Raw genomic sequence first — 27966 nt, forward strand, 5'->3', positions numbered from 1 at the left:
ATTTTTTGCCACAGAAGGCGGCAGAGGTCTGTCCTGGGCCTCCTCCATTGTCAGAGTGAGGCCCAGCGCAAATTGGAGAAACAGCGCCTCATATTTCGCTTGGGCAGCTTACACCCCAGCGGTATGAACATTGACTTCTCTAACTTCAAGTAACCCTTGCTTTCCCTCTCTCTCCATCCCTCCCCCCTTCCCAGTTCAACCACTAGTCTCAATTGTCTCCGACTACATTCTATCTTTCTCCCGCCCCCTCCCCTGACATCAGTCTGAAGGAGGGTCTCGACCTGAAACGTCGCCCATTCCTTCTCTCCAGGGATGCTGCCTGACCCGCTGAGTAAACTCCAGCATTTTGTGTCTGCCTCAGAATTACATCTCTGTTTTTTGTATTCCAGCCCTCTTGACATAAATGCTTTCCCACTCTGTGCCTTGGAAGTTTGTCTGCTTTGGACGTTGGATTTCCTTCGGTTTTTGAGACCAAGGGCTGCTTTAATGAGGGTTTTTTTTTTTTGGAACTACCTCTCCAAAGGAACTCGGGGTTTAAGAGTTTAAGAAGGAACTGCAGATGCTGGAAAATCGAAGGTAGACAAAATTGCTGGAGAAACTCAGCGGGTGCAGCAGCATCTATGGAGCGAAGGAAATAGGCAACGTTTCGGGCCGAAACCCTTCGGGTTTCGACCCGAAACGTTACCTATTTCCTTTGGGTTTCGGCCCGAAACGTTGCCTATTTCCTTCGCTCCATAGATGCTGCTGCACCCGCTGAGATTCTCCAGCACTTTTGTCTACCTTGGGGTTTAAGAGGATGGTTGAAGATTGGGGAATATGCATGTGGTGGTTCGCTGGCAGGAAGGGGAAGTTTCCTTTGAAGAAAGATCAGGGTTGGCTTCAGTCGATTAAATTCGAATATGGCAACTTTTTCATATTTTAATCTGTGTTCTTTCTTCAGAAAAGCTATTTAAAAGACAAAAAAAAAAAAAGTTACTGTTAGCATTTATAGATATATAATTTGAAATCATGGTTTATGATTCCCACATGGTCAATTTCATGAACCGTTAGTCACAGTTCTGACATTGAACCAGTTGTCCATTAAGTTCCTGAGTAAGACGTTTTGTTAATGCTGGTCTAACGAGTTACATATGTGGGGGAAAAAAACTGGGTGGGATGTTGAAATTTCCACTTGGCTTCTGGTTGCTTTCTGTCCTAACTAGCTGAGATGTGTATCAAATTTTGTTTAAGAAGGAACTGCAGATGCTGGAAAATCGAAGGTACACAAATATGCTGGAGAAACTCAGCGGGTGCAGCAGCATCTATGGAGCGAAGGAAATAGGCAACGTTTCAAAGTCAAAGTAGCCTTTATTGTCATTCAGATGTTGCGGTATGAACGAAATTTTGTTGCCTTGCAGTCCTACATATAGTAAAAATGACAAAAGCACACAATAAACACAAATTAACATCCACCAGGTTCACCAGGCACCTCCTCACTGTGTTCACCAGGCACCTCCTCACTGTGTTCACCAGGCACCTCCTCACTGTGAGGAGTTCACCAGGCACCTCCTCACTGTGATCGGGCCGAAACCAAGGAAATAGGCAACGTTTCGGGCCGAAACCCCTAGGGTTTCGGCCCGAAACATTGCCTATTTCCTTCGCTCCATAGATGCTGCTGCACCCGCTGAGTTTCTCCAGCATTTTTGTGTACCTTGTATTAAATTTGCGTGGAGAGAATTGGCAGTCAAGGGATTTAAGATTTCTGGATCTGATAACTGGAATTAACGCCCAACAGCCCTGAGTCGTGTGTGGGAAGGAACTGCAGATGCTGGTTGAAACCGAAGGTAGACGCAAAAAAGCCGGAGTAACTCAGCGGGGGCAGGCAGCATCTCTGGAGAGACGGAATGGTTGGGGCTTCGTGTCGAGACCCTTCTTCAGACTGAGAGTCAGGGGAGAGATACAGACAGAGATGTCGAGAGAGATTAGTAAAGTTAGTTTATTGTCACGTGTATAGTGAAAAACGTTTGTTGCCTGCTAACCAGTCAGCAGAAAGACAACGCATGACATAGAGTGAATGAAAAAGTAACAATTAAACAAAGAGTAATCCCGAGCAATGCCTGATTAGGAACTTCTGCCTTTTTATTTTTCATTTCCCCTCTTTCACTTTCACTCTCACTCTCTCGATTGCACAACCCTCCTTGGCGACAAAATTAATGGGATTGAAGCCGGGACGTTCGATAGGCCTGTGTTCTTGCGCAATTTCCCAAAAAAGCAGAGGGTGGATTCTTCTTATAAATTGATACCGTATTCCTTGGTTACATAACCGTGGCTGGGCGGGATGGGATGGAGCGAGCAGTGTTGGAGCCACCACCACCTTGGATTTAGTTCCAGAGGGGGGGGAAAAATCAGCCTGAAGAATAAATGCTGTGTTCAGTAACATTTGCAAGCAATTGTGTGAGCGCGTATGTGAGAAAAAGGGAGCGGGAGAGAGAGAGTGTGAGTGAGAGAAAGAGAGAGAGAGTGTGAGAGAAAGAGAGAGAGAGAGAGAGAGAGAGAGAGAGAGTGAGAGAGAGGGGGAGAGAAGAGAGCGTGTGAGAGAACAGCGGAGCGAGTGAAGCAAGAGGAGCGAGTGTGTAGCGCAGAGAGAGTGTGAGTGAGCTCGCGTGTTTTTGCTCTCGCTAGCGCTCTCGCCGCTTCGTCTCTCGCTAGCGAGTTGTGCTCGCCCGACGGTGCTCGCGTTCGCGCCCGCGGGGATCGCGCGTGTGCGCGCGAGTGCCTCGCGTGCTGAGCGCGGGTGTGTGTGCGGCGCGCGATGTGTGTGCGCGCGGAGCGAGAGAGAGAGAGAGTGTGTACGGGAGATAGAGAGTGGCAGATGAAAGATGAAACTGGTTTGTTTACAAAACCACAAGAGGAATAGACCAGGCAACGCACAGAATATCTTGCCCAGAGTAGGGGAATCGAGAAGCAGAGGAAACATAGAAACATAGAAAATGGGTGCCCCAACATCAGGGACATGTTTCGTGCCTCTAGCGTGACCCTTAACAATCTTATATGTTTCAATGAGATAGAAACATAGAAACATAGAAATTAGGTGCAGGAGTAGGCCATTCGGCCCTTCGAGCCTGCACCGCCATTCAATATGATCATGGCTGATCATCCAACTCAGTATCCCGTACCTGCCTTCTCTCCATACCCTCTGATCCCCTTAGCCACAAGGGCCACATCTAACTCCCTCTTAAATATAGCCAATGAACAGGCCTCGACTACCCTCTGTGGCAGGGAGTTCCAGAGATTCACCACTCTCTGTGTGAAAAAAGTTCTTCTCATCTCGGTTTTAAAGGATTTCCCCCTTATCCTTAAGCTGTGACCCCTTGTCCTGGACTTCCCCAACATCGGGAGCAATCTTCCTGCATCTAGCCTGTCCATCCCCTCTCATCCTTATAAACTCCAGAGTGTACAAGCCCAACTGCTCCATTCTCTCAGCATATGACAGTCCCGCCATCCCGGGAATTAACCTTGTAAACCTACGCTGCACTCCCTCAATAGCAAGAATGTCCTTCCTCAAATTAGGGGACCAAAACTGTACACAATACGCCAGGTGTGGTCTCACTAGGGCCCTGTATACATACTTGTATACAATATGGTTTGGGAACAGCTCCATCCAAGATATGTTATAGCCCAGACCATCACACTAAGCAACCTCCCTTCCATTGACTCCATCCGCACCTCGCGTTGCCTCGGCAAGGCCAGCAGCATCATCATGGACCAGTCTCACCCGGGACACTACTCTCCCCTCTCCCATCTGGCAAGAGGTACAGAAGCGTGAAAACGCACACCGCCAGATTCAGGAGATAGGCACAAAAAGCTGGAGTAACTCAGCGGGTCAGGCAGCATCTCTGGAGAAAAGGAACAGGTGGTGATGGTTTCGGGTCGGGAACCTTCTTCAGGGACAGTTTCTACTCGGCTGTCATCGGGCAACTTCAAGCGGGCTCTCTCGCGGATTAGAGGAGGCTCCACCATCAGTTGCCCGAAAATCGGTGGTGGACCCGAACATGTTGTCTTAGAAACATAGAAAATAGGTGCAGGAGGAGGTCAGTCGGCCCTTCGAGCCAGCACCGCCATTCATTGCGATCATGGCTGATCGTCCCCTATCAATAACCCGTGCCTGCCTTCTCCCCATATCCCTTGACTCCACTAGCCCCTAGAGCTCTATCTAACTCTCTCTTAAATCCATCCAGTGATTTGGCCTCCACTGCCCTCTGTGGCAGGGAATTCCATAAATTCACAACTCTCAAGTTTTTTCTCTCAGAGGACATAGGTTTAAGGTGAAGGGGAAAAGAATAACAGGAAGCCAAGGGGTTTTTCACACAAAGGGCGATGGGTGTATGGAACGAACTGGGGGAGGTAGTTGAGGTAGGGACTATCACAACGTTTAAATAACATTTTGACAGATACATGGATAGGACAGATTTAGAGGGATATGGGCCAAACGCAGACAGGTTGGATTAGTGTAGATGGGGCATGTTGGCCTGCATGTTGGACCAATGGGCCTGTTTCCACTATGTTTGCTATGACTCTATGACTCTACAAGTAACTGTCCAGTCCCTTTTCCCTGTTAACTATTCATCATCTAAGCAGCTCCATGTACCACAGGCTCGCGGTGCTGATTTTTGGATCGCACTTGGACTTCAAGAAAGGTTAAGAAATAGAAACATAGAAACATAGAAAATAGGTGCAGGAGTAGGCCATTCGGCCCTTCGAGCCTGCACCGTCATTCAATATGATCATGACTGATCATCCAACTCAGTATCATGTACCTGCCTTCTCTCCATACCCCCTGATCCCTTTAGCCACAAGGGCCACATCTAACTCCCTCTTAAATATAGCCAATGAACTGGCCTCAACTACCTTCTGTGGCAGAGAATTCCAGAGATTCACCACTCTCTGTGTGAAAAAAGTTTTCCTCATCTCGGTCCTAAAAGATTTCCCCCTTATCCTTAAACTGCGACCCCTTGTTCTGGAGGGGTCCAGAATAGAACAAATAGAACAAAAATATTTCTTACCTAGAGCACAGGAAGCAAACAGCTTCAGTTTATTTAAGGAACGGTATGTGGAGGAGAAAAAAATCAGGTTAGAAAAAGTCTGGTGCAAAGAGACTTGCATAGTCGACAAAATGTTGAAGAAGGAACTGCAGATGCTGAAAAATCGAAGGTAGACAAAAATGCTGGAGAAACTCAGCGGGTGAGGCAGCATCTATGGAGCGAAGGATATAGGCAACGTTTCAGGCCGAATCCCTTCTTCAGACGGAAGGTTTCGGCCCGAAACGTCGCCTATTTCCTTCGCTCCATAGATGCTGCCTCACCCGCTGAGTTTCACCAGCATTTTTTGCCTACTTTCGATTTTTCCCAGCGTCTGCAGTTCCTTCTTAAACACAAGTGCTATTTAGCTCAGTGGGTTGAGGGTTAAGAGAGTGGTGATAATGATTCTGTTTCCAGGGTCCTGGTATTTTCCCCCCTTCCTTAAGCCCTGCTGATCATGTGTTAATTGCTGTTGGGTTCTTTGATTTGTGGCTGTTTCAGGGGGCTGCTTCTGCCTGGTGTCTCGTTACAGAGCCCTGCCGAAACATCCATCTCATTCTGATTTTTCACTAACTCCTTAAATGGCAGTGTGTAATCACCCACGCACAATCTCCCACTTGGCGTCACATAGTGTTTCATCACAAACTGTGCCCTTTAGCCTAGTTCTGTCCGCCCATCGATGCCTGTTACGTTTAACTGGCACTTTTCCCCCCCAGTCTCCCAGAGACCGCAGCTTGGATGCGTGACCCACAGATCAGAATCTAGACCAAATACTGGATTGGCGCACGTTTAAATGCCAGATGCGGAGTTGGAACTGCAAGCTTACACCGGGGCCTGAGGTTTCCTACCAGGCCTGGAGGGTGAAGCTGTTTATTCTGGCTCATTTGCTCTTGAATTCAGAGTCAAGTATAACCCTTCCAGTAACCTTACGTCCCCCCCGTCTCTCCATCCCTCCCCCACCCAAGTCGTTCCAGCTTCAAAGGTCTTCTTAGACAAAAATGCTGGAGAAACTCAGCGGGTGCAGCAGCATCTATGGAGCGAAGGAAATAGGCAACGTTTCGGGACGAAACCCTTCCGGGTTTCGGCCCGAATCGTTACCTATTTCCTTCCTGAATGGTGTCGTCCTGTAACGTCGCCTATTTCCTTCGCTCCATAGACGCAGCTGCACCCGCTGAGTTTCTCCAGCAACGTTCAGACTGATTCAGCTCCGAGCTCAATATGTATGAAATTGTTGCAATGCAGAACACAGTTGCATTTCATTTGCCCAAGTGCATGCCGCACGCAGAAACATAGAAACATAGAAAATAGGTGCAGGAGTAGGCCATTCGGCCCTTCTAGCCTGCACCGCCATTCAATATGATGATGGCTGATCATCCAACTCAGTATCCTGTACCTGCCTTCTCTCCATAACCCCTGATCCCTTTAGCCACAAGGGCCACATCTAACTCCTTCTTAAATATAGCCAATGAACTGTGGCCTCAACTACCTTCTGTGGCAGAGAATTCCACAGATTCACCACTCTCTGTGTGAAAAATGTTTTCCTCATCTCGGTCCTAAAAGATTTCCCCTTTATCCTTAAACTGTGACCCCTTGTTCTGGACTTCCCCAACATTGGGAACAATCTTCCTGCATCTAGCCTGTCCAACCTCTTAAGAATTTTGTAAGTTTCTATAAGAAAAAGAAAAAGAAAAGAAAAAAAGAAAAAGAAAAAAAAAAAAAAAAAAAAACTGTCACGGTTCCTACTGGATTGGGCGTCCAATATCAAATTATAATCTGATGTTTCGATGCAGTTTGTTGATTGTGAATTAGGAATTTATACACTCAGGACATTTTTCCTCGATTTTTAGTTTGGGAAAATATAATTGGTTTCTATTTCAAATGTTTTACATGGTTAGCTAATCACAACTGTAGTAAACTCTTTTAAAAACACGTTGTTCCTGCAATTCATCATTTACGCGTTTAAAATAAAATGTCTGTGAAAACCAATTAGCTGAATATAGGGTAACCAGCTATGGCCATGTGTAACTATTTATTTTACAGCAAAGAAATAAAACGCAGGCATTTTAAGCGTCGGATTACAGCTCGATGATCTTTGGTTTCCACTAGTGGGAGAGTCTAGGACCAGAGGACACAGCCTCAGAATAAAAGGACAGAAAGGGGATGAGGAGGAATTTCTTTAGTCAGAGGGTGGTGAATCTGTGGAATTCATTGCCACAGACGGCTGTGGAGGCCAAGTCAGTGGATAGTTATTGGGCTGAGATTGATAGATTCTTGATTAGTAAGGGCTTCAGGGGTTATGGGGAGAAGGCAAGAGAATGGGATTGAGAGGGAAAGAAGGATCAGCCACGATTGAATGGCGGAGTAGACTTGATGGGCCGATTGGCCTAACTCTGCTCCTCGAATTTATGAACTTATGAGCTATCAGGTCATCAGCTACCACACCTGGAGTGTTGCGTACAGTTTTGGCACACCTGGAGTATTGCGTACAGTTTTGGTCTCCTAATCTGAGGAAGGACATTCTTGCCATAGAGGGAGTACAGAGAAGGTTCACCAGACTGATTCCTGGGATGTCAGGACTTTCATATGAAGAAAGACTGGATAGACTCGGCTTGTACTCGCTAGAATTTAGAAGATTGAGGGGGGATCTTATAGAAACTTACAAAATTCTTAAGGGATTGGACAGGCTAGATGCAGGAAGATTGTTCCCGATGTTGGGGAAGTCCAGGACAAGGGGTCACAGTTTAAGGATAAGGGGGAAATCTTTTAGGACCGAGATGAGAAAAACATTTTTCACACAGAGAGTGGTGAATCTCTGGAATTCTCTGCCACAGAATGTAGTTGAGGCCACAGTTCATTGGCTATATTTAAGAGGGAGTTAGATGTGGCCCTTGTGGCTAAAGGGATCAGGGGGTATGGAGAGAAGGCAGGTACAGGATACTGAGTTGGATGATCAGCCATGATCATATTGAATGGCGGTGCAGGCTCGAAGGGCCAAATGGCCTCTACTCCTGCACCTATTTTCTATGTTTCTATGTTTCTATGAATGATATCAGATCTGATACACTGAATGGAGGTCATTCTTCACACATGAATGACTCTCAGTACTACTTCCCCTGTCCTCATTTTCACCCTTCAAGGTCTCGGCCCGAAAACGTCACCCATTCCTTCTCTCCAGAGCTGCTGCCTGCCCCCGCTGAGCTACTCCAGCTTTTTGTGCGTCTACCTTCGGTTTAAACCAGCATCTGCAGTTCCCTCCCACACTAAGTATCCAGGTAAACAACATTGAAGGTAGACAAAAAATTCTGGAGAAACTCAGCGGGTGAGGCAGCATCTATGGAGCGAAGGAATAGGTGACGTTTCGGGTCGAGACCCTTCTGGAAACTCAGCGGGTGAGGCAGCATCTATGGAGCGAAGGAATAGGTGACGTTTCGGGTCGAGACCCTTCTGGAAACTCAGCGGGTGAGGCAGCATCTATGGAGCGAAGGAATAGGTGACGTTTCGGGTCGAGACCCTTCCGGGTCTCGACCCGAACCGTCACCTATTCCTTCGCTCCATAGATGTTGCCTCACCCGCTGAGTTTCTCCAGCCAGCCAGGCAGGAGCCAGCCTGCAATCCAAACGGCAGTAAGACTACATTGTTATTAGTTTAAACGAGCGTCATAAATAAATTAATTTAATAGTCCCGCAGTAATAATTTCATTCACGCAGAGTTCTGTCTGTAACTCAAGTCTCACTGATTTATTTAAAGTGTTTTTGTCTGTTAGGTTGGGAGTTTTGGGGGGGGGGATCTGGAAGTTTGCCAGAATCTCTCGAGCTGTTGCTACAGTCAGCGGGGAGATCAGAGGCATGTACTGTACAGTAGCTCTCTGCTCCAGCTCTGGGACAAGTCTGATGGGACATCTCTTCAGTTCAGTTCCGTTTATTGTCCACAAGCTTTTGTTGCGTGCTGACCAGCCAGCGGAAAGGCAATACATGAGGGTTCTCCACCCGAAAACGTCACCCATTCCTTCTCCCCAGAGATGCTGCCTGTCCCTGCTGAGTTACTCCAGCATTTTGTGTCTATCTTCGGTTTAAAGCTGTGAGGAGGATGCTAGGAGGCTGCAAGGTGACTTGGATAGGCTGGGTGAGTGGGCAAATGCATGGCAGATGCAGTATAATGTGGATAAATGTGAAGTTATCCACTTTGGTGGCAAACAGGACAGTAGACTTTTATCTGAATGGTGGCTGATTAGGAAAATGGGAGATGCAATGAGACCTGGGTGTCATGGTACACCAGTCATTGAAAGTAGGCATGCAGGTGCAGCAGGCAGTGAAGAAAGCGAATGGTATGTTAGCTTTCATATATATATATAATTTGTTTATAGGGACAGTGCATATTAATGAACATTTGCATGTAAATATGCGAGATTGTAGCCAATCAGTAGCTAATTTCCGTCTCTAGTCCCAGGCAAAGGTAGGTGAAGTGTCTTGCCCAAGGACACAACGACAGTACACACTCCAAGCAGGATTCGAACCGGCCACCTTCAGGTTGCCAGCCGAACACTTAGCCCATTGTGCCATCTGTCGCCATTCATAGCAAAAGGATTTGAGTATAGGAGCAGGGAGGTTCTACTGCAGTTGTACAGGGTCTTGGTGAGACCACACCTGGAGTATTGCGTACAGTTTTGGTCTCCTAATCTGAGGAAAGACATTCTTGCCATAGAGGGAGTACAGAGAAGGTTCACCAGATTGGGATGTCAGCACTTTCATGTGAAGAAAGACTGGATAGACTCGGCTTGTACACGCTAGAATTTAGAAGATTGAGGGGGGATCTTATAGAAACTTACAAAATTCTTAAGGGGTTGGACAGGCTAGATGCAGGAAGATTGTTCCCGATGTTGGGGAAGTCCAGAACAAGGGGTCACAGTTTAAGGATAAGGGGGAAATCTTTTAGGACTGAGATGAGGAAAACATTTTTCACACAGAGAGTGGTGAATCTCTGGAATTCTCTGCCACAGAATGTAGTTGAGGCCAGTTCATTGGCTATATTTAAGAGGGAGTTAGATGTGGCCCTTGTGGCTAAAGGGATCAGGGGGTATGGAGAGAAGGCAGGTATAGGATACTGAGTTGGATGATCAGCCATGATCATATTGAATGGCGGTGCAGGCTCGAAGGACCGAATGGCCTACTCCTGCACCTATTTTCTATGTTTCTATGTTTCTAAACCAGCATCTGCAGTTCCTTCCTACACATGATTCCAATCGATCCATTTACAGAGTACAGATGCATGACAAGGGAATAACATTTAGTGCAAGGTAGAGGCAGCAAAGTCCGATCAAGGATAGTCCGAGGCTCATCGAAGAGGTGGATAGTCGTTCAGCCACCGCTCTCTGGTTGTGGTAGGATGGTTCAATTGCCTTATAACAGCTGGGAAGAAACTGTCCTTGAATCTGGAGGTGTGCGTTTTCACACTTCTGTACCTCTTGCCTGACTGGAGAGGGGAGAAGAGGGAGTGACCGTGGTGAGACTGGTCCTTGACCCTAGATAGATTTGGGGGCATTATTTTTGACCTTGCACTATTATCGTCTAGTGCCTAAGAAAGCACTCCAGATGCTTGAAAAATCGAAGGTAGACAAAAAATTCTGGAGAAACTCAGCGGGTGAGGCAGCGTCTATGGAGCGAAGGAATAGGTGACGTTTCGGGTCGAGACCCTTAAGGGTGAGGCAGCATCTATGGAGCGAAGGAATAGGTGATGTTTCAGGTCAACACCCTTAAGGGTGAGGCAGCATCTATGGAGCGAAGGAATAGGTGACGTTTCGGGTCGAGACCCTTAAGGGTGAGGCAGCATCTATGGAGCGAAGGAATAGGTGACGTTTCGGGTCGAGACCCTTAAGGGTGAGGCAGCATCTATGGAGCGAAGGAATAGGTGACGTTTCGGGTCGAGACCCTTAAGGGTGAGGCAGCATCTATGGAGCGAAGGAATAGGTGACGTTTCGGGTCGAGACCCTTACCCTTGCGGGTCTCGACCCGAAATGTCACCTATTCCTTCGCTCCATAGATGCCGCCTCACCCGCTGAGTTTCTCCAGCATTTTTGTCTACCTTCGATATTTCCAGCATCTGCAGTTCTTTCTTAATGATTAAATCCTTTGTACTTTTCTGTAACTTTCAGACATCATATTTCTTTAACTAGACCAACTGAATAAAATTATTCTAATTGGCAAGGAATTGAACACTGCCAATCATCTCATCCAATATATATGTTTTTAAATCACATTTCTCAAACATAACAAACGCAAGATAGACATAAAGTGCTGGCGTAACTCAGCAGGTCAAGCAGCATCTCTGGAGACTGTCACACTCAACTTTGATGCTGAGACTCAACGTTGATTCTTTCAGGGGACCCACTGGGTTTAAACCCACATCGAAATGACTGTGCTGCATCATATATGAATGGCGCGGCCAAATCTTCTTCAATCAACGAATGAGGAACCGTCACCTATTCCTTCGTTCCATAGATGCTGCCTCACCCGCTGAGTTTCTCCAGCATTTTTGTGTACCCACTACTGAACGATATCTTGATCCTTGGCCGATGGTATTAACAGTTGACGATAAAAGCGCTCTTGAGTCTGAACGCCGATGATATCGTCACAGCCTTAAATTTATCGATGTTGTCTGTTTTTGTTTTGTAGGAATCTCCTCTACATCTACCCCCAGTTCCTCAATTTCTCCAACCGGCAAGGCTCGGCGCGGAACATCACGGTGAAGATCCAGTTCTTGGGCGGAGAGGGACCGGACAGTGCCTTACCGGTGAGGAGCGCGCCAGTGGTCAGCGCTGCGTCCTGTAGGGGCCGTGCGTGTAGTCGTGGTGCAGGGGTTCAAAGATGCATGGACAGGCCGCATGGTGGTCGGGCCGCATTCATAGAAACATAGAAAACAGGTGCAGGAGTAGAGGCCATTCGGCCCTTCGAGCCTGCACCGCCATTCAATATGATCAAGGCTGATTATCCAACTCAGTATCCTGTACCTGCCTTCTCTCCATACCCCCTGATCCCTTTAGCCACATCTAACTCCCTCTTAAGGGAATTTAAGGAACATTTAAGGATAAGGGGGAAATCTTTTAGGACCGAGATGAGAAAACATTTTTCACACAGAGAGTGGTGAATCTGTGGAATTCTCTTCCACAGAAGGTAGTTGAGGCCAGTTCATTGGCTATATTTAAGAGGGAGTTAGATGTGGCCCTTGTGGCTAAAGGGAGAGAAGGCAGGTACAGGATACTGAGTTGGATGATCAGCCATCATCATATTGAATGGCGGTGCAGGCTTGAAGGGCCGAATGGCCTACTGCACCTATTTTCTATGTTTCTATGGTAAATATAGCCAATGAACTGGCCTCAACCACCCTCTGTGACAGAGAATTCCACAGATTCACCACTCTCTGTGTGAAATTTTTTTTTTCTCATCTCGGTCCTAAAAGATTTCCCTCTTATCCTCAAACTGTGACCCCTTGTTCCGGAGTATTGTGAGCAATTTCGGGCACCATATCTGAGGAAGGATGTGCTGGCTCTGGAGAGGATCCAGAGGAGGTTTGCGAGAATTATCCCAGGAACGAGTGGGTTGATGTACGATGAGCTTTTGACAGCCCTGGGCCTGCACTCGCTGGAGTTTAGAAAGATGAAGGGGTGTGGGGGGGGGGAACCTCATTGAAATGTACAGAATAGTGAAAAGCCCGGATAGAGTGGATGTGGAGAGGATGTTTTTGCACTCGTGGGAGAGTCCAGGACTAGATGTCACAGCCTCAGAATTACAGGACATTCCTTTCGGAAGGAAATAAGGAGGAATTCCGTTAGTCAGAGGGTGGTGAATCTGTGGAATTCTTTGCCACAGAAGGTTGTAGTGGCCAAGTGCATATATTTAAGGCATAGATGGATAGATTCTTGATTAGTACGGGTGTCAGAGATTAGGGGGAGAGGGCAGGAGAATGAGGTTAGGTTAGATCAGCCATGATTGAATGGCGGAGTAGACTTGATGGGCTGAATGGCCTAATTCTGCTCCTATCACTTATGACCTTATGCTGACAACTAAAACATCACCATGTCCTCATCTGTCAGCTAGACTGAAGTTACCTGGTCTATCTGATCAGAACTGATCTGGTATTAGAGTCATAGAGAATCATACAACAGGGAAACAGGCCTTTCGGCCTACAACCTGCCCCAACTACACTAGTCCCACCTGCCCATATTTGGTCTTTATTCCTCCAAACCTGTCCTATCTATGTTTAAGAAAGAACTGCAGATGCTGGAAAATTGAAGGTAGACAAAAATGCTGGAGAAACCCAGCGGGTGCAGCAGCATCTATGGAGCGAAGGAAATAGGCAACGTTTCGGTGAAACCTCTTCCTTTCCTCCTCCCGCCCCCACCCACCCTCACATCAGTCTGAAGAAGGGTTTCGACCCGAAACGTTGCCTATTTCCTTTTCTCCATAGATGCTGCCTCACTCGCTGAGTTTCTCCAGCATTTTTTATCCATGTACCTGTCTAACTGTTTCTTAAATGTCCCTGCCTCAACCCCCTCTTCTGGCAGCTTGTTCCATACACCCACCACCCTTTATGTGAAGAGGTTACCCCTCAGATTCCTATTAAATCTTTTCCCCTTCACCTTAATCCTATGTCCTCTGTCTATTGTGATGTAATTACAAGTGTTGCTTCCTAGACTGTGATCCCTTCTCCTCTCCGTATAGATGCTCTCTCCAACAACCCCCGCCCCTCCCTTCAACCACGGTTTCAAGCTACCTCTCCTGTCCCTGCCTCTCCGCCCACCCTTTCTGTTACACCCCATCTGATAGTTTGTCTATTCCACCTCACGGCCTCTCCCCATTGTTGCTGCGTGACAGAAGGCTGTGGAGGCCAAGTCCACGGAGAATTTTAAAGTGGAGATAGATAGATTCGTACAGGTGGGCCTGTCCCACGTAGGCGATATTTTGGGAGACTGCCGCAAAATTTTCTCTGCCTCAGAGGGCGGTGGAGGCCGGTTCTCTGGACGCTTTCAAGAGAGAGCAAGATAGGGCTCTTAAAAATAATGGAGTCAGGGGACATGGGGAGAAGGCAGGAATGGGGTACTGATTGGGGATGATCAGCCATGATCACATTGAATGGCGGTGCTGGCTCGAATGGCCTACTCCTGCGCCTATTGTCTATTGTCTATTTTCAACATGTTGAACATTTTTTGGCGACAGTGGCGACAATTTGTGTTGCCATAGGTTGACGTAGGTGCTGTCGTAGGTTGTCGCCAGGTTACGTTGGTGAATTCCATCAAAACTAGTCCCTGGCAGTCGAAGTGAAACCTTTGTTGAAGTTACTGATGACGTGATGAGAAACTATTTGTCTTCCAGGTCATCTTTGGAAAGTCTGGATACGCCGAATACATGAACGAGTGCTACACTCCGGTGGCTTACCACAGCAAGTATGCATCAGGGAGGAGAGCTGGGGACTGTGTTGTGCGTGCGTAAGAGATGGAATCCTCTTCCCTGTGTGGATTGAGCTCAGCGTCCTGTAGTCTGACCACTGTGGCCTCAGCACAGAAGCAGCGTAGAAACTGCCAGCGCCCGAGCTTTGGCTGAGAACATTCCCACTCCACCACTGAGCCACCGTGCTTCCCCCGCCCCCCGCAACTTTAAGATCAGCGGGGGAAAGTTTAAAGGAGATGTGTAGGACAAGTGTTGGATGCCTGGAACAATCTGCCAGCAGACATTGTGCACAGTTTTGGTCTCCAAATTTGAGGAAGGACATCCTTGTGATTGAGGTAGTGCAGCGTAGGTTCACCAGATTGATCCCTGAGATGGCGGGACTGTCATATGAGGAAAGTATTGAAAAGACTAGGCTTGTATTCACTGGAGTTTAGAAGGATGAGAGGGAATCTTATAGAAACATATAAAATTATAAAAGGACTGGACAGGCTAGATGCAGGAAAAATGTTCCCAATGTTGGGCCAGTCCAGAACCAGGGGCCACAGTCTTAGAATAAAGGGGAGGTCGTTTAAGACTGAGGTGAGAAAAAACTTTTTCACCTAGAGAGTTGTGAATTTGTGGAATTCCCTGCCACAGAGGGCAGTGGAGGCCAAGTCACTGGATGGATTTAAGAGAGAGTTAGATAGAGCTCTAGGGGCTAGTGGAGTCAAGGGATATGGAGAGAAGGCAGGCACGGGTTATTGATAGGGGACGATCAGCCATGATCGCAATGAATGGCGAATGGTGCTGGCTCGAAGGGCCGAATGGCCTCCTCCTGCACCTATTTTCTATGTTTCAGACCAGGGAAACTAGTGAGCTCTAGTGGGCATTATTGATCGATTTCTACCCTATTGTCACACGTACAGTGAATATCTTTGTATTGCACACAAAACATGTGTGGCCAAGTCAGTGGATATTTACAAGGCGGTTACGGTGGGGCAGCGGTAGAGTTGCTGCCTTACAGCGAATGCGGCGCCGGAAACCCGGGTACGATCCCGATTACGGGTGCTGCCTGTACGGAGTTTGTACGTTCTCCCCGTGACCTGCGTGGGTTTACTCCGAGATCATCCGTTTCCTCCCACATTCCAAAGACGTACAGGTTTGTAGGTTAATTGGTCTGGTAAATGTAAAAAATTGTCCCTAGTGTGTGTTGGATGGTGTTAATATGCTGGTCGGCACGGACCCGGTGGGCCGAAGGGCCTGTTTACGAGCTGCATCTCTAAACTAAACGAAAAATTCCCGCTCACTTCACTTTCCCCATAGTCTTGTAAGTGTATAAGATTGCGTTAAATCCTCCCACTACCGAATGATTAAGAAAGAACTGCAGATGCTGGAAAAATCGTAGGTAGACAAAAATGCTGCAGAAACGCAGCGGGTGAGGCAGCATCTATGTAGCGATGGGACAGGTGACGTTTCGGTATAAGATTGCTTTAAAAAATCCTCCCACTACTGAATGATTAAGAAAGAACTGCAGATGCTGGAAAAATCGAGGTTAGACAAAAATGCTGGAGAAACTCAGCGGGTGAGGCAGCATCTCTGGAGCAAAGGAAATAGGTGATGTTTCGGGTCGAGACCCTTCTGGAAACTCAGCTGGTGAGGCAGCATCTATGGAGCGAAGGAATGGGTGACGTTTCGGGTTGGGATCCTTAAGGGTGAGGCAGCATCTATGGAGCGAAGGAATAGGTGACGTTTCAGGTTGGGATCCTTAAGGGTGAGGCAGCATCTATGGAGCGAAGGAATAGGTGACGTTTCAGGTTGAGATCCTTAAGGGTGAGGCAGCATCTATGGAGCGAAGGAATAGGTGACGTTTCAGGTCGAGACCCTTCCGGGTCTCGACCCGAACCGTCACCTATTCCTTCGCTCCATAGATGCTACCTCACCCGCTGAGTTTCTCCAGCATTTTTGTCCACCCACTACTGAATGATGTCTTGATCCTTGGCCGATGGTATTAACTCTCTTGTCAGGTCTCCATTCTTCTACGAGGAGGTGAAGATGAAGCTGCCTTCCAACCTCAATGAGAAGCATCATCTGCTCTTCACCTTCTACCACGTGAACTGTCAGCCCAAACAGACCCAGGAGGCTCCAGAGGTTCCAGTGGGCTACAGTGTAAGTACCCGCACCATCGCCAAGCACTCACTGGCCATTGCAGGCCACTCAGCACAAGAGCATTGCTGGATTGATTGAATGATAGAGCAAGGGAAACGGGCCCTTCGGCCCACCGAGCCCATACTGACCATTATAACACGAGGCCTTTATAACAAGAGGAATCGAGTATAGGAGCAAAGAGGTCCTTCTGCAGTTGTACGGAGCCCTGGTGAGACCACACCTGGAGTATTGTGTGCAGTTTTGGTCCCTCAATTTGAGGAAGGACATTCTTGCTATTGAGGGAGTGCAGCGTAGGTTTTACAAGGTTAATTCCCGGGATGGCGGGACTGTCATGTGCTGAGAGAATGGAGCAGCTGGGCTTGTAGGCCATTCAACCCTTCGAGCCAGCACCGCTATTTAATGTGATCATGGCTGATCATCCCCAATCAGTACCCCGTTCCTGCCTTCTCCCCATATCCCCTGACTCCGCTATCTTTAAGAGCCCTATCTAGCTCTCTCTTGAAAGTATCCAGAGAACCGGCCTCCACCGCCCTCTGAGGCAACGAATTCCACAGACTCACAACTGTGTGAAAATTTGTTTCCTCGTCTCCGTTCTAAATGGCTTACCCCTTATCCTTAAACTGTGGCCCCTGGTTCTGGACTCCCTCAACATCAGGAACATGTTTCCTGCCTCTAGCGTGTCCAAACCCTTAATAATCCTATATGTTTCAATAAGATGCCCTCTCATCCTTCTAAACTCCAGAGTGTACAAGCCCAGCTGCTCCATTCTCTCTATTAAGGGTTTGGACACGCTAAGGCCAGGATGAGAGGAACTAGTTTCCCTCGGCTCAATCAGAGGATGCCTGTGGATTGTATGGGTTCGGAAAGCAAACCATTTTGATCCATTTTAAGCTGCAGGAATCTGGCGGGACATTCCTCGCAGCGAACTCCTTGTAAAACAGGATCATTTGTCTCCCACGTTTACGAGTGGAATGTGAGTGTCGTTAATCCTGCTCGTCCTGCAAGGGTGTGTGAACTTAATTAACAAAAAGTAAAACAGTAAAAACACACGGAGGTCGATAGTAACCAAAACCTGAGGTCACTGTAGATGGACACAAAGAGCTGGAGTAACTCAGCGGGACAGGCAGCATCTCTGGAGAGAAGGAATGGGTTTAAGAAGGAACTGCAGATGCTGGAAAATCGAAGGTAGACAAAAGTGCTGGAGAAACTCAACGGGTGCAGCAGCATCTATGGAGCGAAGGAAATAGGCAACGTTTCGGGCTGAAACCCAAAGGAAACAGGCAACGTCGATTAACAGGAAACGTTGCCTATTTCCTTCACTCCATAGATGCTGCTGCACCCGCTGAGTTTCACCAGCACTTTTGTCTACCTTCGATTTTCCAGCATCTGCAGTTCCTTCTTAAACACTGAATTTGGATGATCAGCCACGGTCATACCGAGTGGCGGTGCTGGCACGAAGGGCCGAATGGCCTCCTCCTGCACCTATTTTCTATGTTTCTAAGATCGATTCCGACCCGAAACGTCACCTGTTTTTTTCTCCGGAGATACTGCCTGACCCGTTGAGTTACTCCAGCATTTTGTGTCTAAAGAAAACGATGAAGTTTGCAAACTTTCCAAGTGCGTTCGTTCTAAGTTCAATTAATTTTGTAATTTCCACATTAACTAGCAGCATCTATGGAGCGAAGGAAATATTCAACGTTTCGGGCCGAAACCCTTCTTCAGACTGAGTGACGTTTTGGGTCGAATCCCTACTTCAGACCCGAAATGTCACCCATTCCTTCTCTCCAGAGACGCTGCCTGTGACTACAACTTTCTGTGTCTATTTTCGGTTTAAACCAGCATCTGCAGTTCTTTTGTGATGCAGATTAGGATCCGAAATACTTGCGACCAGGGCTAGTTTGGGGAGTCACAGAGTTCTGTCGAGCTGGTGTAAATGTCAGTGAAGGCCTGTCTGGCAGTTCGTAAATCGCAGTAGTAACTTCTCCTCAGCAGGGCCCGGGTTTGTACTGAGTGACCAGGCTAAAAGGTCACCAAAGAATAGTTTATAAAGTTGGTACACAAAATGCTGGGGAAACTCAGCGGGTGCAGCTGCACCCGCTGAGTTTCCCCAGCATTTTGTGTACCTTCGATATTCCAGCATCTGCAGTTCCCTTTTGAACAGTTTATAAAGTTGTCTTGGTTTAGTTCAGTTTAGAGATACTGGGTGGAAACAGGCCCTTCGGCCCACCGAGTCCGTGCCGACCAGCAATCCCCGCACACTACCCTAAACACACTTTACATTCATGCCAAGCCAATTAACCTGCATACCTGTACGTCTTTGGAGTGCGGGAGGAAACCAAAGATCTTAGAGAAAGCCAGCGCCCGTAGTCGGGATCGAACCCGGGTCTCTGGCGCTGCAAGCGCTGTAAGGCAGCAACTCTACCTCTGACCTTCTGACTAAACTATAACGGCTCATTTCCCTTGCTCTATCTGTGCATATCTTTGTTCATTGGAGCTGGCACCCATGAGGTTCTACGTGATTAAAGACACTAAGTGCTGGAGTAACTCAGCGGGTCAGGCAGCATCTCTGGAGAAAAGGAATAGGTGACGTTTCTGGTCGGTTCGCAGAGGCCGATTAACCTACGAAAACCCGCAACCTCTTTGGGAGTTGTGGGAGGAAACCCCCACAAAAGGTCACAGGGAGAACGTGCAAACTCCACACTGACAGCAGCCGAGCTCGCGATGGAACCCGAGCCTCTGGCGCCGCGAAGCAGCAGTTCTACCAGCTGGGCCACTGTGCCACCCTATTGCCGACAAATAACCCTCAGCTAACAGCAGTGGCTGATACATTAACGTGGCCAAAGTCACATCACTGGTGCCACCAAGGAATAGGTATTTGATGTGTAAATATTATTTTATTAGACCTGTATGGTCGTGAGAGGTCTCCAAAGAGTCTTTCTGGTCATCGCTGGATTTTCAACATGTTGAAATTTTTCGGCGTCCTAGGACGGGTGCCGGCAGTCACCGAAAAAGTTGCGTAAGTGGGACAGGCCCTTTATTGTCACATGTGACTAGGCACGGTGACATTCTTCGCTGCGTACCCGATGTATACAAATAGCGGCCATCTACGACGCTGACAACGTTACAAAGCACGCCGGCTCCTCCTTTTGTCCCCCCTCCCCCCACACAGCGGTTCCCCCACGTTGGGGTCCCCATTGTCCTAGGTTCTCCCCCCCCAATTGTCCATTGATATCCCCCCTCCTCCATCACGGCAGTCCCCCCCACGCTCCCATCGACCGTCGGCCGTGGGTCGACCCGCGAGGTATCGCTGCCGACGCTAGGCCCCAATGATGAAGGAAACAGGTCATCGTCAGCTGTAGCGAGATGGGAACAAAAAGCTGCTGTTATTTTTTTTTGCTTATCTTTCGTTCATTTCTTCCACATCTCTCCACATCATCGTCTATTTCTTTCAGTCTGAAGAAAGGGTCTCGACCCCGAAACGTCACCCGTTCCTTCTCCCCACAGACGCTGCCTGTCCGGCTGAGTTACTCCAGCATTTTTGTGTCCATCTTTGGTTTAAACCTTGCGCCTGCAGTTCCTTCCTGCGCACAAAGTTCTTCTGTGTCGACATTTTGTCTCACTCCACAGCGAAACCTCCTCAATGAATGCCAACTTTGAAGAATCTCTCTTCCGCTTGTCTGAAGAAGGGTCCAGACCCGAAACGTCACCCATCCTTTTCCTCCAGAGATGCTGCTCGATCCGCTGAGTTACTCCGGAACTTTGTGTTCATCACCGAACTCTTCCTTACCCTGTATCTTTCCGAGCTGTTAGCTGAGTTTGTTGTGCCTTGGCTTATATTTAGAAACCCCTTCTGCCTTAATTAGAATGTGTAACATGAGACGAGAGAGTGTTCCGATGACATCCCATTTCGGAGTCAGAAAACTAATCTGGGCATGAATATGGAGAACGGTTTTATATATAAACGGGATCAGGGCTTCTTCCGATGAGGATTAACACTGGACAATAGCAACAGTTGTCACTATACATAAAACCATTTACGAAGCAGTTCTTTTGAATTGTGACATGATCTGCCTTTCAGCTTGACATTTAAATCTACTTCCCCCCCCCCCCCCAGCTGGTCTCCATGGCAACTTGGAGCTAATTATATAAAATATGCTTCCTAATTAGAATGTTTCACTTGGTCATTGAAAGCGATACTTCCTGGAAATAATTAGAATTAGTTAATGTGGAAATGACAAAATTAATTGAACTTAGAACGAACGCACTTGGAAAGTTTTCGTTTTCTTTAGACACAAAATGCTGGAGTAACTCAACGGGTCAGGCAGTATCTCCGGAGAAAAAAACAGAGGTGACGTTTCGGGTCGGAACCGATCTTAGAAACATAGAAAATAGGTGCAGGAGGAGGCCATTCGGCCCTTCGCGCCAGCACCGCCACTCGGTATGATCGTGGCTGATCATCCAAATTCAGTGTTTAAGAAGGAACTGCAGATGCTGGAAAATCGAAGGTAGACAAAAGTGCTGGTGAAACTCAGCGGGTGCAGCAGCATCTATGGAGTGAAGGAAATAGGCAACGTTTCGGGCCAAAACCCTTTGGGTTTCGACCCGAAACGTTGCCTGTTTCCTTTGGGTTTCAGCCCGAAACGTTGCCTATTTCCTTAGCTCCATAGATGCTGCTGCACCCGCTGAGTTTCTCCAGCATTTTTGTCTACATCCAAATTCAGTAGCCCGTTCCTGCTTTTCCCCCATATCCCTATATTCTTCTGAACTAAACTAAACTAAATGTGCAGGAAGAAACTGCAGATGCTGGTTTAAACCGAAGATAGACACAAAAAAACTGGAGTAACTCAGCGGTTCAGACAGCATCTCTGGAGAAAAGAAATGGGTTAAACTAAGGGCCTGTCCCACCAGCATGCGATTGCATGCGTCTGGCGCGACCAAACGTGGTGGCTTGAGGCGTACGGCCTCGCGGGGCCGGTCCCACTTCCAAGCGCGGAGCCGTCTGGAGTTGTGCGGAGCTGGTCCCGACATCATACTCACCAATCAGCTGGACAGGAGGCAGGCCGACTGAATTTGGACGTCGCATGGCGTCGGGCGGTTACATCATCACGCAATGGCACGCCTGACGGTGACGTCATCGCGCAACGCCACGTGCTAGGTGTACGCCGTCAAGACGCTGAGTACAGCTTCGAGACGCTGAGTACGCCCGTCGAGGCGGTGCGTACGGCCTCAATGTGGTTGTGGGGCGACAGGCCGTTGCCGCGCGGAATCTTTGAACACGGTCGGTTTTTCGGAGCCCCGCGCGATGTCGGGATCAGCTCCGCACAACTCCATACGGCTCCAGCGATCGAAGTGGGACCGGCCCCGCGAGGCCGTACGGCTCAAGCAACCACGTTATGTCGCGCTCACCGCATGCAGTCGCATGCTCGTGGGACAGGCCCTTAAGATAGGCAGTAATATGAGGAATCATTCGGTGGTATTGCATTCGATCAATAGAGTTTAAAAGAATGAGGGCTGACTTTACTGAAATGTATAAAATGCACCAAAAAACTTGTAAATGTCCCGATGCTGTTCCTCCTGGCCAGACAGACTAGAACTAATGGCCATTGTCACAAAATAAGGGTTTGACCATATTGGGCAAATATCAGGAGAAACGTCTACAGGCAGAGCGCTGGAATCTTTGGAATTTGCAGCACCAGGCGACGGAGGTCTATAAATTAAAAGCAGATCTTCAACGCAGAGAAGTGAGGATGGGATGGAAATAGAACGAAGGTTGATGTCATTGAGAAGATGGAAGTCTCTCCTGAGGTTTAAATGGTGAACCTAAATGGTAAAGTTGAGGCCACAGTTCATTGGTTATATTTAAGAGGGAGTTAGATGTGGCCCTTGTGGCTAAAGGGATCGGCGGGTATGGAGAGAAGGCAGGTACAGGATACTGAGTTGGATGATCAGCCATCATCATATTGAATGGCGGTGCAGGCTCGAAGGGCCGAATGGCCTACTCCTGCACCTATTTTCTATGTTTCTATGTAATGTAAGCTGAAATAGTCAAGTCAACTACAGTGAAGAAAGAGTCGAAAGTGTTTTATTGTCATATGTCCCGGAAAACAGAACAATGGAATTCTTACTTGCAGCAGCACAACAGATTAGTGGACATAGTATTCTGTACACACCATAATATACAACACAAAAACCCAAAGCCCATATATATCAGACTGAAGAAGGGTCTCGACCCGAAACGTCACCCATTCCTTCTCTCCAGAGATGCTGCCTGTCCCGCTGAGTTACTCCAGCATTTTGTGTCTACATTCTATATATATATATCTGTGTGTGTGTGCATGCGTGTGTACGTATATGTGTGTATATGTATATGTGTATGTGCATATATGTGTGTATGTATATACATATATATGTGTATGTATATGTGCTGTGTGTGTGTGTATAAAATATGTATGTGTGTATGTATGTGTGTGTGTATATGTGAGTGTGTATATATATATGTGCGTGTATATTCACAGCTTAAGGATAAGGGGGAAATCCTTTAAAACCGAGATGAGAAGAACTTTTTTCACACAGAGAGTGGTGAATCTCTGGAACTCCCTGCCACAGAGGGTAGTCGAGGCCAGTTCATTGGCTATATTTAAGAGGGAGTTAGATGTGGCCCTTGTGGCTAAGGGGATCAGAGGGTATGGTGAGAAGGCAGGTACGGGATACTGAGTTGGATGATCAGCCATGATCATATTGAATGGCGGTGCAGGCTCGAAGGGCCGAATGGCCTACTCCTGCACCTAATTTCTATGTTTCTATGTTTCTATATATGTGAGTGTGTGTATATATATATATATATATATATATATATATATATATATATATATATATATGTGTGTGTGTGTGTGTGTGTGTGTATATGTGTGTGTATATATATATATGTGTGTGTGTGTGTATATGTGTGTATATATATATATGTGTGTGTATGTGTGCTTTGTGTGTGTATGTGTGCTGTGTGTGTGTATGTGTGCTGTGTGTGTATGAATACTGTGTGTGTGTATGTGTGTGTGTGTGTATATATGTGTGTGTAGATAAATGTGTGTGTAATCTGGTGGGTCTGTGATGATGCCGGCTGCCATTTTGAGGCAGCGACTCCTGTAGATCCCTGCAGTGTTCACCACCTATTGCGATCTTCTTTGTTCCTGGGCGTTCGAGTTGCCGAACCAGACAAATGATGCAACCAGTCAAGATGTTCCCTGCTGTACACCTGCAGAAGTCCAAGAGTGTAATCGTTGACAAACTGAATCTCCTCAAACTTCTAAGGAAGCCGAGGCGTTGATGGGCTGTTTTTGACGATTGGCCCAGTGCTGGGTCCAGGACAGATCTTTGGAGATCATATGCGCACGCCCAGGAATTCCCTTTTTTTCCCCTCTCTCTCCACCACCGTCCCATCGATGAGATGGGCTTGCGGCTCCTCAACAAAATTCAAACATTCTGAAGTCGAATGTTAAATAGAAAGCAGGATTGATGGTGATGATGAAGGTAGAACTTGCTGCCAGAGGTGGCAAGCTGTCTGGCAGGGCTCAGGGGCTTGGACAGAGAGGCGGGTCTGGACCAGCGGGTCCCCAGACGGACAAGCACCTCATCCAAAGTTAGATATTGTAAGGCACGTATCATGTTTAAGATAGAGAAAGCATTCACTCATTAATTAATTAATTAATTAATTCATTAATTCATTCATTCACTCATTCATTCATTCATTCATTCATTCATTCATTCATTCATTCATTCACTCATTCATCCATGAAGCAAAACAGTCATTGGTTACAGTCTGTACACAATGCATGGCATTTGAAACCCCCATTGATGGCATATCTTGGTGAGATGGTTGAATTTCTGATTTTGCTTCCTCTTGTGATCAAAGGCTTTAATTGTAACATTCTAATGGCCACACTACTAACCCATGATAAATGAAAATGCTGGAGAAACTCAGCGGGTGAGGCAGCATCTATGGAGCGAAGGAATAGGTGACGTTTCGGGTCACTTAAGGGTCTCGACCCGAAACGTCACCTATTTTTCCAGTTCCTTCTTAAACAGAAATGTTATTTATGCTCCAATATTGTTATGAGGTATTAAATATCCATCCTTTGGTTATCAACAGTGGTTTTCAATGCTGGACAATGGGCATCTGCGCTCTGGATCATTCGAGCTTCCAGTTTGCTTGGAGAAGCTTCCACACCTGTATTCAGTGACATCTGTAAGTACACAGTTACTAATTATCTATGTACATTCATGTTATTTACTTTAGACTGTAGAGATGCAGCGTGGAGATCACCGAGGCCCAACGAGTACACATTCATTTCCTCCATCATTAATAACTGCTGTAACTAAAAACTAATGTGTCGGAAGGAACTGCAGATGCTGGTTTGAGCTGGAGATGGACACAAAATGCTGTAGGAACTCAGCAGGGACAGGCAACATCTCTGGAGGGAAGGAATGGGTGACGTTTCGGGTCGAGACCCTTCTTCAGACTCGGCCCGCTTCGAAACGCCACCCGTTCCTTCTCTGCAGAGATGCTGCCTGCCCCGCTGAGTTACTCCAGCATTTTTTGTCTATCTTCATAACTAAAAGCTAATATATTCTCACTGACATCAAACATACTATACGCTCATCACGCAAACTAACCTCCCTTTCATTGACTCCATCTACACTTCACGCTGCCTCGGCAAGGCCAGCAGCATCATCAAGGACCAGTCGCACCCCGGCCACTCCCTCTTCTCCCCTCTCCGATCAGGCAAGAGGTACAGAAGTGTGAAATCGCACACCTCCAGATCCAGCGACAGTTTCTTCCCATCTGTTATCAGGCAACTGAACCATCCTCTCACCAACTAGAGAGCGGTCCTGAACTCTCATCTACCTCATCGCCCGGTCTACGTTTGCTAAGTTTGGTTTAGTTTTCATTGTTACATGTACCGAGGTAGAATGAAAAGCTTTTTAGTTTCATGCTATCCTGTCGGCCAGAAGACTCTGCGTATTTGCAGTCATACCGTCCACGGTGTACCGATATGGGATAAATGATCGAGTAGATTAACAAGAGTAAAGAAATGCTGCTGTGGAATTAAAGATTTAAAAAATTGTAACGATTGTAATGCCAGCCATCTACACCTCACGCTGCCTCGGCAAGGCCAGCAGCATCATCAAGGACCAGTCTCACCCAGGTCACTCCCTCTTCTCCCCTCTCCCATCAGGTAAGAGGTACAGAAGTGTGAAAACGCACAACTCCAGATTCAGGGACAGTTTCTTCCCATCTGTTATCAGGCAACTGAACCATCCTCTCACCAACTAGAGAGCGGTCCTGAACTCCCATCTACCTCATTGGAGGCCCTTGAACTATCTTTATTCGGACTTTATCAGCACTAAACGTTATTTCTTTGATCCTGTATCTGTACACTGTGGACTGTATACTGTGTATAACTGAATTTAATCATATATCGTTTTTTATTGACTGGATTGCATGCAGCAAGAAGCTTTTCACTGGACCTCAGAACACGTGGCAATGATAAACTAAACTAAACTAAACCTCCCACCCTTATCCATCCATTTCCTCCAGAGATGCTGCCTGACTTATGTTTCTCAGTGAAACATATAAGATTGTTAAGGGCTTGGACACGCTAGAGGCAGGAAACATGTTCCCGATGTTGGGGGAGTCCAGAACCAGGGGCCACAGTTTAAGAATAAGGAGTAAGCCATTTAGAACGGAGACGAGGAAACACTTTTTCTCACAGAAAGTGGTGAGTGTGGAATTCTCTGCCTCAGAGGGCGGTGGAGGCAGGTTCTCTGGATGTTTTCACGAGAGAGCTAGATAGGGCTCTTAAAAATAGCGGAGTCAGGGGATATGGGGAGAAGGCAGGAACGTGGTACTGATTGGGGATGATCAGCCATGATCACATTGAATGGCGGTGCTGGCTAGAAGCGTCACATGGCCTACTCCTGCACCAATTGTCTATTGTCTATTGTCAATTTGACCGGCTGAGTTACTCCAGCACTTTGTGTCTATCTTTAATAGTCATTGAACCTGGGTTTGAAGAGATATAAATGAACGGGGGAAATGTCTAAAGAAGAGGAAAACGGGCTGTAAAATATACCACGTAAACCTTCCTCCGAGACAGATGTGATATCCTCTAAATCTTAATTCAGTCATTGTTAATTTGGTTTAGTTACAGCGTGGAAGCACGCCCTTTGGCCCAAACTAAACTAAACTAAATTAAATAAACATACTTTTCAAATCTCCAAACATTGGTAGTTCTGCTGGATTTTCAATACCTATCTCCCAACTTTTCCCCATTGCAAGCCACGAGCTGAAGGTGAATGGAGCGACTTTATACATTTCTAAGGCAGACAAAAGTGCTGGAGTAACTCAGCGGGACAGGCAGCATCCATGGAGAGGAGGAATAGGCGGCGCTTTGGGTCGAGACCCTTCTTCAGACTGATGTCGGGGTGGAGGGGGGGGGGGGGGAGAGGGCAGGAAAAGGAATGGAAGAGGCGGAGACAGTAGGCTGATGGGAGAGCTGGGAAGGGAAAGGGGAAGGAGGGAGAGATCAAGGGCTATCTAAAATTACAGAAGTCAATGTTCATCCCACTGGGGTGTAAACTACCCAAGCGAAATATGAGGTGCTGCTCCTCCAATCTGCACTGGGCCTCACTCTGGCAATGGAGGAGGCCCAGGACAGAAAGGTCAGATTGGGAATGGGAGGGGGTGTTGAAGTGCTGAGCCACCGGGAGATCAGGTTGGTTAATACGAACTGAGCTGAGGTGTTGGGCGAAACCCTAACGTATAGTTTTTTTAACTGTACTGCAGCACGTGACAATAAATAAAGGAAACTAAACTAAACTAAATGGAAATAGAGGATTTACTGTCAATACATTTTTTTTATGTGTAAGTCTACTCTTGTAGAGCAGACGCGATGGGCCGAATGGCCTAATTCTGCTCCTATGATTTATGAAGATCTTCTCCTGCTCACTAGCTTGGCGGGGTTGGTTGTGGAATGTTGTGCACTGCACAGGAACCAGACACCTCCATTGGATATCTGCCCAAGTTTAGTTTGAAAACGTTTTCCCCCACCCACGCCAGGACTGGAATCCCTGGGATTCTGCGCAAACCTGTAATCTCACTTTTAACCAACGCCTCACATCTGCGTGACTGCTCAAGTCTGGCTTCAGTCTCCCACATTTAGTCCGGGCCAGCTGTCCGACATTCAGACCTTCGCTTACCGCCGACACCACCACCACCACCCCTCCTTCTCACGGCCGATCATCGGTTCATGAGTTGGATGGGGCGC

The 27966-nt window shown here is 47.2% G+C and overlaps 1 protein-coding gene across 4 annotated transcripts in view; it reads left to right on the plus strand.

Annotated features, from left to right (window-relative positions):
* Window positions 1-27966, plus strand: part of LOC116989602 (dedicator of cytokinesis protein 7-like) — a 145476-nt gene that overhangs the window by 52775 nt on the left and 64735 nt on the right. For all 4 annotated transcript variants that reach the window (XM_033047150.1, XM_033047153.1, XM_033047152.1 and 1 more), the window contains exons 15-18: window positions 11726-11843; window positions 14423-14493; window positions 16501-16642; window positions 24789-24884. In XM_033047150.1, coding sequence (XP_032903041.1) covers window positions 11726-11843; window positions 14423-14493; window positions 16501-16642; window positions 24789-24884 — 427 coding nt within the window. The remainder of the gene's footprint in view (window positions 1-11725; window positions 11844-14422; window positions 14494-16500; window positions 16643-24788; window positions 24885-27966) is intronic.

Source organism: Amblyraja radiata, chromosome 29 (assembly GCF_010909765.2).
Source record: "Amblyraja radiata isolate CabotCenter1 chromosome 29, sAmbRad1.1.pri, whole genome shotgun sequence".
Classification (NCBI taxonomy): Eukaryota; Metazoa; Chordata; class Chondrichthyes; order Rajiformes; family Rajidae; genus Amblyraja; species Amblyraja radiata.